Source organism: Microcebus murinus, chromosome 5 (genome assembly GCF_040939455.1).
Source record: "Microcebus murinus isolate Inina chromosome 5, M.murinus_Inina_mat1.0, whole genome shotgun sequence".
Taxonomy (NCBI): Eukaryota; Metazoa; Chordata; class Mammalia; order Primates; family Cheirogaleidae; genus Microcebus; species Microcebus murinus.
Genome location: NC_134108.1, coordinates 51,473,973 through 51,488,062, shown reverse-complemented (window position 1 = coordinate 51,488,062; position 14,090 = coordinate 51,473,973). Strand labels below are relative to the sequence as shown.

The window sequence follows — 14,090 nt, the reverse complement described above, 5'->3', positions numbered from 1 at the left end:
TTCCTTATGTTGCCACCTGATAGCAACCCCTAAGTGCAAAAGAGGCAAGGAACAGGCCCAGTGAAATGCTCTTAATTAGTAAAGAAGCCCCGGGGACACATCATTCCCTGGGCCTGTAAACTCCACATTTTGTGCAGATTCAACTAGGGCCCATACTCTTCTTCAAACAAGTCCCCAAAAGGACAGCAGGCAAAATAAAATTTCAAGCCAGCAATAAGTTGGTTTGTCCTCTAAGGTTTGAAATCCTGTGGCCAAACTAATTATTCTTGTACTCTTCAAAGTACTTTTACTGCAAAATGAAAATACTGCTATCGCTTACCTACCAATGGCCCTTCGCTCCTGCTACACAGTGGGAATACTTTTACCTAGCTTGCTAGGCCACGCAATATATTCAAACATCACAAAGTAGAAGCCTATTTGTTATAGTGAAGAAATGTGTGCTGTATTATTTGTCAGTTTATATGAAGTGCTCAAGAAATACTTGCAAAAAGCACTATAACTGAAAACTGCCAAGGTTTTTCATCACATGTCTCTCTTAGTTCTTAAGTCCACATACAGAACTTCTTTTGGAGTCAGTAGAAATGGTACTAGTGGCAGATATAAAAAACATGGGGAAAATATGAATAATTATGACACCACTTATGCATTCTTAAACTCTAAAATCTAACTTGCTCTGCATTCTTCTTAAACATATATTAAGGTACTAAAGCTATATTGTCTTTTCAATGATTGAGTCACTATTTAGCATTTGGGTAAGTCCTCTACAATCATAGTTTTCAGTATTACAATCTTATAAGGTAGGGCATCAAAATCTTAAGTGCCTTACAAACAAAAAATATATGAAACAAGCTATAAAACAGCAAGAGATCCAGAAGTAGAAAATCATCTTCAAATTTCTACATTCTGGCTTGGCCCCAGAAACCTTGGAATGGCAGGGCTGGGTATCTAGAAACCTGGGTTCTAGTCTCAACTCTCTAATGTGATCCTTAGACCTCAGATTCATCGCCTATGAAATGATGACGACAAAGGTATACTCTAGGAGTCAATGAAAAACAGCAGGCCCTCTCAATTAATTTTAAGCTTCTATTTTTGTTTCTCTACCTTTCTAACATTAGAAGTATATGGACTTCATGATTGTCCCAGACCACTTTCTTATGGGGGGGGGGAGCCACATTACAAGATTAGGGAGTGTCATCTATTAAACCCTAGAAACACTTAGAAACAAAGATGATTTAAATAAGGCTAAATCTTCTATCAGTAGAAACAAATAGTCTTTAAAAAAATAAGGATGCCGCTGAAAATCTATCTTTTTTCAGCTTCAAACACAACTTTTAGGAAAAAAGATAGCAAAATATCTTAGCATATTAAGTTTATGCTAAGTTTACTCTCTAAAGTGAGTAACTTCTTTGAGTGGAAAAACGGAACTACAAAACAAATCAACCAAATGAGACCAAGACAGCCTAAGTTTGTGTGTCTCCTTCTTCTAAGCCTCTGTAATTCCTGTTGGCATTTCCCAATTTACAAAAGAGTTCATGTATAATTAGATGGTGGAAATTTATATACATTTGCTCATGAAAACAAAGCTATTTATATATCTTGGTAAGGTGCTCAGGGTTAACCATTTATAAAGGTTTAGTTAATCTATAATAGAACAAGAACTTTATATACAGGATAACAATGGTTGTTACCTGAAATGTATTCAGAATTACAACCAGGGGTACTGAGAATATATCTCTCCAAGTGAGATACATGCAGTGGGAACCATCCCAAATCACTGGTTCCTTCAATCTTGTGTAGAAGCAGAGAGAAGGAAGAAATGTTTGTGATGGGTGACAACAGAATAGATGAGAGAGAGCTGTAGCATAGTCAGAGAAGGATGTACCATGGAACCAATGAAGCTGAAGCATACACAATGAAGCTAAAGCCCTCCATTTACACAAGACCCTGAGAGGAGCCCTAGCAATATATTTGCATGGACATATGCTTTTGTAAAATTTGTAAAAGATATGCTAACCATGATCAGTCAAGATTGCTGTCTCTTTCCACTCCTATACTCTCTCATCATACTTTCCCTCTTGTCAGGTGACACTAGATTTGGTGAAAGGGAAGTCGAATTGGAAATACATTTGTTTTGGGTTTTGTGGTAAATACTGATGTGGTTCACAGTCACTTTGGCATAGAGTTAAATTATTACTAGCTGTTCTGGTTAACGACCAGAAATTTTCCTACCTCTCACTAAAGTCAACTCATCTTAGCATCGTGACATTTTATTAAGGAAAGACTGGGTACTATTGCCACTCAGCACAGGATCATGTGAGTAATGAAGGAGTAATAAGGTTAATTTAAGACAGAGAGCCAGAAGCTAGTCAGTGGGAAAGCCTTCCAATTAAAAGATATAGGAACTTACAATATACCACTAAAGGGAAGACATTAACAACAAATTAGTTAATAAGGGTTGTCAATTAAAATAATATTTTAGGCATATTCACTACAGAAGAAAACTTGAAATGCCTTGAAATCTTACAGCTTATACATAAAAGAAACTTGTCAAACTTGGAATGTTTTCCAGTAGTCCTATATTTTATATGACATGAGCAATAATGAGTAGTGCAGTGGGAGGTGAGGGAACAAGGTTTATGAAAAACATCAGCTTCTGGCTTAAGGTAAAGCACAATTAACTGAACTTGGGAATACAGAGGAAGAGTCGGGATGGTAGTGTGTAAGTTTTGTTTTGCACAAGTTGAGTTTGAGATACAAAGGGAACATCTAACTGGAACTCAGTAGAGAGGTTAGAGTTAGCAATACTGTAAGTTACCAAACTGAATAGAAGCTAAGAATAGACAAGATCACCCTGGGAGACAGAGAGGAAGGATGGATTGGAACACTGGGAAAACAGCATCTTTAAAGGGCTGGATAAAAAGGGGGAGGGTCTTTTTAAAAATGACAAGATATGTTCAAAAAGGCAAGAAGAAAACTAAAGGAGTCTGATGTCCCTGAAACCATAGAGAAAATGAGTATTAAGGAAGTGGTCAACAGTATCAGATACTCCAGAGAGGTCAGATTAAAATAACAACTGAAAAATGTCATTGGGCTTGGCAACTTAGTCAGCTATGACCCCGGTAAGGGCAGCTGCAGGTGAAAGGCAAGTGTAGAAGCTAGATTACCATGCACTGAAGAGTAAATGACTTCTAAATTTTACAAGATATTAATGGTTGCCTCAGTCAGAAAGCCATTGTTTAAAACACAAATTGCCAGGAGTGAGGTTCCACTATTCCTTTAACTGAGCCATTTTGGGGCTCCCCGCAAATAGGTCCTGGAGCAGAAGAAGATTCATTTGCATTACACAGGCTAGGCCAGCTCCTCTACCCTCACTCTCCTCCTCCCCTCAACCTCACAGTTTCTTCTCACAAGTAAATAGCAGGGGGTTCTTTCTTCTTCCCTCTACCCATCTAACCATGTAACAGTCAGATGCAAATGAAAACCCAAAGTCCACTGGGGTGGTAAAAATGGTGAGTGAGGAGAAACAGGGCAGCAGGGTGAACAATAGGTCACAGAAGGCATTTGAAAGAAGAAAGCTGTTGTAATTACAAGGCAGTCATTTTAATTTCAATATAAGCATATTGGTAGGGGGTAAATCTAATGTTTTTAAGTTTGAGCCTGTCTCATTCAATAAACGGAATAAATCAGACATCTAATTTACACTTACATAATAAAATTTTACCATCATAAAGCCTACTCTCAAAAAAGAAACAGTGAAAAGTATTCCTAAATTCATTGCATTGAGCTTCAGTATACACAATTTAACAGTGAAATTTATTTTGGGGAGGAGGAATAGTTCAATTTCTAACACTTTCTAATACTTCTGTCAAACAGAATGAAGTACAACTTTCCCAGCTAGAGATCAATTTCAGGCACACCATGAAATATCTGAGTGTATCCATGACACTACCAATAAATAAAGCCATCAACTCATAGCATATTCAAAAAATATCAGGTATAATAACTTTTTAAAAAACTTCTATGCATCTTGAGAGCCCTAAGTTATCTATGTGTTCCCACTGAATAAATTATGAAGGTAGTATGGATGGGCTGATATTAATAAAAAGGAAATAATTTCATTTGTCATTTTCTAGTGATATCAGTGTGTTAACAAAATGACAATATTACATGACATCAAGATTAAATAATCCCCTTAGTTTGCTGATGCTTAGTTGTTGTAGAAGTATAATTTTATAACAAAGAAGAAAAACGTAAACACCATTGAACCCTTAGAAAGCTTTGTCTTAATTTCAAAAAAGCTATTTGTTGTAAGGAAACTCTATAAACCTTCTAAGGTGCTAATAGATGTTTTTGCCATTGTTAGTTGTTTATTATTATTATTAAATTAACTAGCTGGAAAAAACAAATTGTTAGTCCTTGATAACAAACACTGACTTACTTTGTGCAGACTACAGCATGCCTTAATGCCAATAATTTATAGAAAAAGATTAATCATTGCTTAGGGAAGCCAAAATACGCCCCATCAATCACAATGAATAGTCGAATTGAAAATAATCCACTTTGGATATTGGAACCTCCGAGTTTAAGTACAATAAAATCTCATTATATAATTTCTTCATTAAAATTATTTTTACAGTATTTTAACATTCTCAAATTTCTGTGATTCTCACAAATAAGTAGTTGGAGATGTAGGCCATTATTATAATCCATGTGTAGTAATTTCAGTAAACTAAAATTTCTGAGAGCTCCTAGTACCAAGTGCTATGTTCTTAATCTTTATAACCTTTGTGTCCCACCAAAATTCATATGTTGAAATCCTAACCCCCAAGGTGATCGTATTAGGAAGTGGGGCCTTTGGGAGGTGATTAGGTCATATGGGGAGCCTTCAAGAATGAGATTAGTACCATCATATATAAAAGAGAACCCAGGGAGATCCTTCCAGCATGTGAAAACAAGCACAAAGGCACTGTCTATGAACCAGAAAGTTGGCCCTCACCAGACACCAAATCTATCAGTGTGTTGATCTTGAACTTCCTAGCCTCTACAACTGTGAGAAATAAATTTCTGTTTTTTTATAAGCCACCAATTTATGGTATTTTGTTATAGCAGCCCGAATGGACTAAGACACCAAGGTCTCACTATGGCTCAGAACAAATGCATCCTCCAAGTCATTATGCATATGGGAAAAGTGGCAGAAATCTATGATGTGAATTTTGAGCCTCTTTCAGATGGATTTCACCACAGTTTGGTTAACATGTGGCTAAATCAATGAGCAGAACCAACTCTATGTCATCACCTTGTAAGGTATAAAACTTTTCACTTCTCAAAGCTTTCCTCACAACCTACACTGTCCTACACTCAGCAACACAGAGGAAACTGCAAAGAAACCATAAATATACAGCCTTTGATCACTTGGTTAGTTAATTACAGGGTGGAGAATAGGGCTCAGGGCTCCAATTTCCTAGCTAGGCCATTATTGCTTAACCAGGAGATAACAGAGTACCAAAGAATTACCCACAAAGCCAACAAAAAACTGGAGGTTCACACCTATGTATCAGAGAAGCTAGATCTTTGTCTTTAAATTGTTTTCTACAGTACATTGAAAGTATGCTGAGAGAGCCCTGAAGCAGCAAAAGGGATCACAGCTCTCTAACCATAGTACACAAATAGTCATGCAGGTATAGAAAATCTAATGTTTTTAAAGGAAAAAACAACACAATAAAACATCAATGTTAGCCGGGCGCGGTGGCTCACGCCTGTAATCCTAGCACTCTGGGAGGCTGAGGCGGGCGGATTGCTCGAGGTCAGGAGTTCAAAACCAGCCTGAGCAAGAGCGAGACCCCGTCTCTACTATAAATAGAAAGAAATTAATTGGCCAACTAATATATATATAAAATTAGCCGGGCATGGTGGCGCATGCCTGTAGTCCCAGCTACTTGGGAGGCTGAGGCAGCAGGATTGCTTGAGCCAGGAGTTTGAGGTTGCTGTGAGCTAGGCTGACGCCACGGCACTCACTCTAGCCTGGGCAACAAGCGAGACTCTGTCTCAAAAAAAAAAACAACAAAACAAAACAAAAAAAAAAACACATCAATGTTTTTGCTGAACCTATAATAATAAAGGTCTAAAAATCTTCAATAAGATTTTTGCAAGATTAACTAAGACAAACTGTTAGAAAAAACTATGTGGTCAAAACTAATTTAATTGAAACAAAGTGTTTTACCAAAATGGCAACTTCAAGATAGATAAGCCAGAATAGCTTCAAAAATAAACAAGGTTGACCTTTAGAATAAATATTTCCCTTGAACACTAACACAAAGGGTAGACCTCATTAGATGAATAGCCTTCACAATCCTTTCAGAAATACAGCTATTAAACTTTTATTAAATTCAATGTTCTATCACCCAACACATTAAATGTAAAGTGCAATGTCTCACAACAACGAGAAGAAAAACAGACTAGTTATTTTACCTACACAATCTTTAATAATAAAAAAACACCTAGGTTATTTCAATTTATTATAATTTGACCTATGGCTCTCTCCTTCCTTAAAATTATTAAATGTTTTTTTAGTACCTGGTTTTCTCACCAAAAAACATGAGTTTTTTCTATGATGTCAACTTTCTAAAGCACAAAGAACATTATAATCACCTCATTAATAGTAGCCTCCCATGTGCCATAACCTGTGTCACCAATTTTATGTGTGTTACCTCATTTAACCCTCAAAACAAAACTCATTTTAAAAAAATGACTGAGTGGATCACCCAGCTAGAAAGTGGCAGAATCTGGAATATGAACCCAAGTACATCTGAGACATTCTAGTCACTGTGTTGTTGCTAACTCAAATGAGCATACATTCAAGGCACTGGAGAACCAGACTTGACCTAAAGAATATCAAGCATTGAGCCTAAGACAACTCAAGAATATTCAATAGTGTCTTGCAGTCCCTTTACATCTGGTTTTCATGGAAATAGGCAAGTGTGAGACCACTCTTGGTAGGGAAAGGAAAAAAACACCTTTGCTTTGACATCATTCTTTAGAAACTGAAAAGAGTGATTCTTAACCTTTTTAGGAATCTGACAAAGTTACGGATCTTCTTCTCAGAGATTCACATGCAAAATTTTGCAATATTTTAGAAGGTTCAGACTCCTATAGCCCATCTAAAAATCTGAGTTTAAAAATTCCCATTTGGTTGGGCCAGAATAAGGTTATGAAAGTGCAAATTGACAAAGATTTTTGGAAATTGTTTTCAAATGTCAGCACAATCCAGCTCATGTAAATGATCCCAATTTCAATGCTCTGACATATCTACTGCAAAGAACTTACAGAATGAAAAAAGGGAGGTTTAGATGGCACCACTGATATACTTACCGTTTTCCTTTGCAATTCTTATCACTCAGGCCGCCAACCTTGTTTATAGCAGACCAGGCTGTGAGAGCCACATACGGCAAAGAGGCAGCTTGAGTATGAGTAAGTCTTTTGGGCTTGTGAGAGACCTAGATTTAAAGATAATAGTCAAAAACAAGCAATGACTTTCAAACCTATGAACACACAAATTCAACACAGTTGACCCTTGAAGAACATGAATTTGAACTGTGCAGGTCCACTTACATGCAGATTTTCTTTTACCTCTGCCACCTTTGAGACAGCAAAACTAACTGCTCTTTTTCCTACTCCTCCTTTGCCTACTTAACATGAGGACTACAAGGATGAAAATCTTTATAATGATCCATTTAATGAATAATATATTTTCTCTTCCTTATAATTTTCTTAATATTTTATTTTCTATAGCTTACTTTATTGTAAAAATATATAGTACAGAACACCTATAACATACAAAATATGGTTTTGTTTTGTTTTTTTGTGAGACAGAGTCTTGCTCTGTTGCCTGAGCTAGAGTGCCGTGACGTCAGCCTAGCTCACAACCACCTCAAACTCCTGGGCTCTAGCAATCTTCCTGCCTCAGCCTCCCGAGTAGCTGGGACTACAGGCAACTACTAGCTACCATGCCTGGCTAATTTTTTCTATAGATTTTTAGTTGTCCTGGTAATTTCTTTCTTTTTTTTTTTTAGTAGAGACAGGGTCTCGCTCTTGCTCAGGCTGGTCTCAAACCCCTGACCTCGAGCAATCCTCCTGCCTCGGCCTCCCAGAGTGCTAGGATTACAAGCGTGAACTACCGTGTCTGGCCACAAAATATGTTTTAATTGACTATATGTTATTGGTAAAGCTTCCTGTCAACAGTAAGCTACTAGTAGTTAAGTTTCAGGGGAGTCAAAAGTTTTATGCAGATTTTCGACTAGGTTTGGCATCTCTAAACCCTGCATTCGTCAAGTGTCAAGTGTATTTTCACAGATAAATCTATAAAATTCTTTCAGGTTCACAATGTACTACATACCCTACTCTAAGATTATTGCTAAGGAATATTCTCCAAATAGTTCTATCTGCCTCACAGAGGTTCAGTAATATTTTGTAGGCTATATAACCAGATATAGTTACATCACTGTTTATAAAAAGACCATACTAAATAATCCCATTAGTTCTGACAATACCCAGAAATAAATCCAAATAAACCTTGAACCCTCATAAACACATTCTAATTTGTTTTTAAGATCAGTTGTTTCCTTTACTCCCATTTTCTGGAATGTAATATTTCTATGCTTCCTCTAATCTCAGTAACACCCCTTTCCCCTTCCTGCACTCTCTTTTGTAGCCAATATCCTCAATGTTAACACCCTTCTCTCTATTCAAATTGTCAGGTCTCCTGACTATTTGATTAGACTCCTGTTTTTAGAGTTATTCAAAACAGCTTGATACTTCCATGCCTCTGTTGATGACTAATCCATACTTTCCAATGGATACATTTGGTTTCAAATATTTATACTGGATAATGCACTAAGAAACACAGCAGGGTTCTAGATCTCATTCCAAATCCCACTCCATGAGACAAAGATAACTACTTTAGTGGGCAATGTTATTAAATGACACCAAATGCTTTCTAATCTCTCAAAAATTCCTATTCCCCACCCTCAGCTCTTTCAAAACTGTCCATCAAAGGTTAACATGATCTGAAAACAACCAATTATTTCAGATATTTGTCAGTCTCTGTTTAAACCTTCGAATGGGATTTCAGCAGGGGTGGTGAGTTACCTCATTCCCACTGACTACAACAAACTCTGATAGAGTGCCTTGTTTCCAAGGAGGAACTGCAGCCCAGACCTGAAACACACACATACATGTACAACTTCATTAGAGACACAGATGTTTTCCCACCAATAAAGATAAGCATGAGAGTATTCTCTCATACATACCCCACCGTTGGAAAAAAGCACAAGTTGGCAATACACTAACTAAAAGAGTTATTTCACATTATATAAATTTATTACTAAGTATGATTATGGATTTATCAAGTCAAACCACACTGGAATCGGATGACAGTATATCCTGCTGCATTTACTGACTACTTAGAATATCAGAAAAACCTTAATCTCTGAAGCTTTAATCCTAACTCCACCACTTATTAGCTGTGGGACTTCTTTATAGCTTGGCTTCCTCATCTGTAAACTGGGCCTAACTGTACCTAGCTCAGGGGGATTAAATGAGTTATTTTACAAAAGCAACCAGAACAGTATCAGCTGTCATTATGAACTCACTATAATTTCTTGGTACAAAGGTTCAAAGTGACAAGTGACAGATGATTATACCAAACTTTTTAACTATTGTAAAGCCACCTAATCCATAGGGTAGAAATTGTCATTTAAAGGCTCTTTCAAGAAAAAAAGTCTCAATCCTACATATTTTAAAGTCTTGTAGCACTAAATTTAGAAAACTCAAGTACCACCAAGCTATTTTGGAATTGTTTGTGAAAAATGTAATAATAGAACCAAGAAAATGAGAGTTCTAGCCAAAGCTCAGTACATTTGTTGAAAAGAAAAATGGGCAATAATATAGATTATATTTCCAAAGAAAAGAATGAAATCTTTGCATTGAGAAAATAGTGTTTCCTATCTTACCTCATCTCCAGGCTTAAAGTACTTCACATCAAGCCCACATTCCATCACCACGCCAGAGACATCCCGACCCAGGGTCAGTGGAAATTCTTCTCCTCTGATTTTAATATGTAAAGGATCACGCTTCATATTTAAAGCCGTAGCTCCATAACCACCTACAAAATACAATTTAACCGTTTCTTCCAGAAGTAAGAGTAGAATGATTTTAAAACGACTATAGGATTATAGGCCAGGTACAATTTTAGATCTTCAAGATGTAGACAATAAAGTAATTAACCTTATAATTTTTTTGTCATTACACAGGCAAGCATAAAAATGATAAGTATTATTCCTTTAAGAAAATTACTACAGTCATAATCACTTATTAAAACTAAAGCCGCTATTGCTGAAAATATTTTTGAAATCTGAATTGTAAAATTGTCTTCAGAACTTTTAGTACTATCTTTTATACAGTTTTACTCTGTCTTTGAAGATGGTATCTTTATTCACTTATTCATTCATGAACTTTTTAAACAACAAAGATGTTTGGTGCCAAGTCTCATGAAGATAAATCTTAAAGCTGTTTAAAGTTAATAAACAAGTAAGGGATGGATATAAAGTATTAAATACTGATATTAGTCTATGAGTAATGGTCCCCCATCTCCTAAAAAACGTTTCTAGAACATCACCTTTGGAAAAAGTATCTAAATTCCCGAATGGGAAAGAGCCACTTGGCCGCATCTGTTAACTCACATTAACTGTTTATCATATTTAAGAATATTTACATAAATATCAGCTAAATAAAGCTGAAAACATTCTTCTAATCATAATTTTTTTTTTTTTTTTAGATAGAGTCTCGCTTTATTGCCCAGGCTAGAGTGAATGCCATGGCATCAGCCTAGCTCACAGCAACCTCAAACTCCTGGGCTCAGGCAATCCTGCTGTCTCAGCCTCCCAAGTAGCTGGGACTATAGGCATGCGCCACCATGCCCAGCTAATATTTTCTATATATATTAGTTGGCCAATTAATTTGTTTCTATTTATAGTAAAGACGGGGTCTCGCTCTTGCTCAGGCTGGTTTCGAACTCCTGACCTGGAGCAATCCACCTGCCTCGGCCTCCCAGAGTGCTAGGATTACAGGTGTGAGCCACCGCGCCCAGCCTAATCATAATTTTTTTTGTTCAAATAAATTGGATGCTCTATCTGCAATACTCCAAAATAATTTAATGTCTTTTCTAAGACACAAAAGTATCTGTTTTTCTTTCTTCTGCTTGACTTTTTTCTGAATAGAACATTTCTGCTATGTGAGGCTCTCCAAGATAGGCACCCTGGCTGCTTTCCTGGTGTCATATACCACTGCTTGCCCCACAACACATGCTCCAAAATCACTGAACCACTCTGTCTCCCCCTCCTGTGAGCAGTAGAACATTAGATCTCAAGGATGAGAAATCAGCACAGGAGCCTGAGATGGCAGGCTTGCCCAGTGAACCGAGAGGCGTCCTGAAAGCCAAGTGAGGAAGGTCATTTAAAGAAGTCAAATGCTGCTGACAGAGAAGACACATTTCTAAATAAGGTCAAAAGCTACTAAGAGGCTTTAAAACAAACAAATAAGACTGGATCTAACAACAGAGATCTTTGGTAACTTTGATAGCAACAGTGTACTAGGGAATGGGAATAGGAAGCAAGGAATCGGAGACTAGGAGAAGATTAAATTCTTTCAAACAGATTTGTTATAAAGGGGAGCAGGGAAATGGAGCAGTAGTTGGAGGGAACAACTGAGATGAACAGAGGATTTTTGAGTGGCTTTTTTTTTTAAGAGGGGAGAAATAAAAGCAAGTTTATATGCTAATTGTAATCAACCAGTAGAAAAGACTGATGATGCAGGAGGGACTTGCTGGAATGAGACCCCAGAGTAAGTGAGAAGAGATGGGATCAGGAACACAAGTGTAGGGTTGGCCTTAGATAGGAGCAACGACAGTGCATATAGTAGGATCAAAGGTAGAAGACACACAGAGAGAGAGATGCTGACAGGTGGATAGTTTGCAGAAGTTGTTTTTCTAATAAAAATCCAAGACACATGGGAGAAAGTATTTGAGAGTTGGGATAGTCCCAGAAAATCTAAGCTGACGGCCATTATGCCAACACTACGCATTTGCCATCTGGCTAGTTAGGACCGCATTCTGTCAGGGAAAAAAAACAACTTCACATGTAATACTCACAAAAGTCACATGCTTCATTTTTCCTGTCTTATATTTCTTTTCCACCATTAAAACATAATTAAGTAATTATTCACTGAAACCTCTATGTTTGAACAGAAGTGGGCAGTTAGCCATGTCAAATTGTGGCTGCTGTTTCTGAGTTGCAAAAAGGTTTCAGTCCTTTTGAGTAGAGAGAGCCTGCAGCTCAAGGTTGTTTTCCAGGTTTTCCTGGTCATCCTGATATGCTAATGCATTAACTGAATAGCCCTAGCTCACTTGTGCTATCTCAACTAGCCCCAAATCCAGAATGCAGCTAGCTGGTAGATAGTAATTGAGAACCTCCTTGGCAACACAAATGAATGAAGCCCTTAAGGGTTCCATCTCATTGATAGAGGCTGCCACTTTGACTTGTTCAAAATTGTGCCAATTTGGAAAATACTAAATCTGTCATCCGTTTCAAAGACTTTAATCCCATCTAAAGAAACCAAACTTTGTTGGTATGATGCTGTTGGCTGTATTTTTTAAATTATCCATTTCTTTAGCCATTTCTATGATTTATTATTTTATGGCCAACAGTAGTGGCCATCTTCAGAAAAACAGCCGGCCTTCATCTTTCAAAATAGACATGTCTCTTATTTTCTTGTCAAGGGAAATAACTGCTTCCTACAGTTCACAGTCTTGTACTCATTATTTTATTTCCCCAAGCTACTATTTCAGATATCTTCTGCAACAATAATAATACATTCTCAAAAGGAATCCATGGGAAGAGGAGAAAAGACAAAAAAAAAAAAAAAAAGGATAACTTACAAATATTACCTCGTCAAGTCATAAAAAACTAAGATGTCTTAAGAACACTATATAAAAGATGTTTTATAGTATATTATTAAATAGCATTCAAGAAAAGTCTAAATATAGCCATTCTACTGAAATGAAAATGTACACAACACAAATTGTACATGTGTACTTAAAGAAATGAAAAGTTAATAGATCTAAATGAAGACAAAATAAAAATTACTCATGGATAAAATACTGCTAATTTAAGTTTGCAATTTTCAGTCAGAATGAAAATATAAAATGGCATAAAAATAATGACTGAATGATAACTACATATGTGGAACACTGAAACAGGTTAATGAAGCATGGGATCTATCTTCAAAGAGCTTACGATCAGGCCGGGCGAGGTGGCTCACACTTATAATCCTAGCACTCTGGGAGGCCGAGACGGGAGGATGGTTTGAGCTCAGGAGTTTGAGACCAGCCTGAGCAAGAGTGAGACTCCTTCTCTAGTAAAAATAGAAAGAAATCAGCTGGACAACTAAAAAAAAAAAAAAAAAAAATATATATATATATATATATATATATATATATATATATATATATATATATATATATATAAAATTAGCCTAGCCAGCCATGGTGGTGCATGCCTGTAGTCCCAGCTACTCGGGAGCCTGAGACAGGAGGATCGCTTGGGTCCAGGAGTTTGAGGTTGCTGTGAGCTAGGCTGATGCCATGGCACTCTAGCCAGGGCAACGAAGTGAGACTCTGTCTCAAAAAAAATGAGCTTATGGTCAAAAAACATGAAAAAACATACTGATCATTGGGTAAAACCTACCACTTACAGACATAGTGTGTAAAAGTTAAATTATGAATATCTTTAAGCCCAACATAAAAAGAATAAAGTAAAACATGCTCAACTAGTAGCAATTATTCAAATTCAAAACAAAAATACAGATGTGGATTTCATGAGGCAATCATAAAGTCTTTTCAATTCATTCTTAATAGAACTTACTAGCCATTTCAAATCCAAGTCTTTCCTCAAACCTCTTCCCCCCAAAATATGTATAATATTCTATCACATATTCTAGATAAGTGCTGTCCAATAGAAATATGCCAGCCACATATGTAA

The 14,090-nt window shown here is 36.7% G+C and overlaps 1 protein-coding gene across 2 annotated transcripts in view; it reads right to left on the bottom strand.

Annotated features, from left to right (window-relative positions):
* Positions 1-14,090, bottom strand: part of RTN4IP1 (reticulon 4 interacting protein 1) — a 52,231-nt gene that overhangs the window by 35,441 nt on the left and 2,700 nt on the right. For both annotated transcript variants that reach the window (XM_012753156.3, XM_012753157.2), the window contains exons 2-4: positions 10,008-10,159; positions 9,145-9,213; positions 7,369-7,493 (exon numbers count right to left, since the gene is read on the bottom strand). In XM_012753156.3, coding sequence (XP_012608610.1) covers positions 7,369-7,493; positions 9,145-9,213; positions 10,008-10,159 — 346 coding nt within the window. The remainder of the gene's footprint in view (positions 1-7,368; positions 7,494-9,144; positions 9,214-10,007; positions 10,160-14,090) is intronic.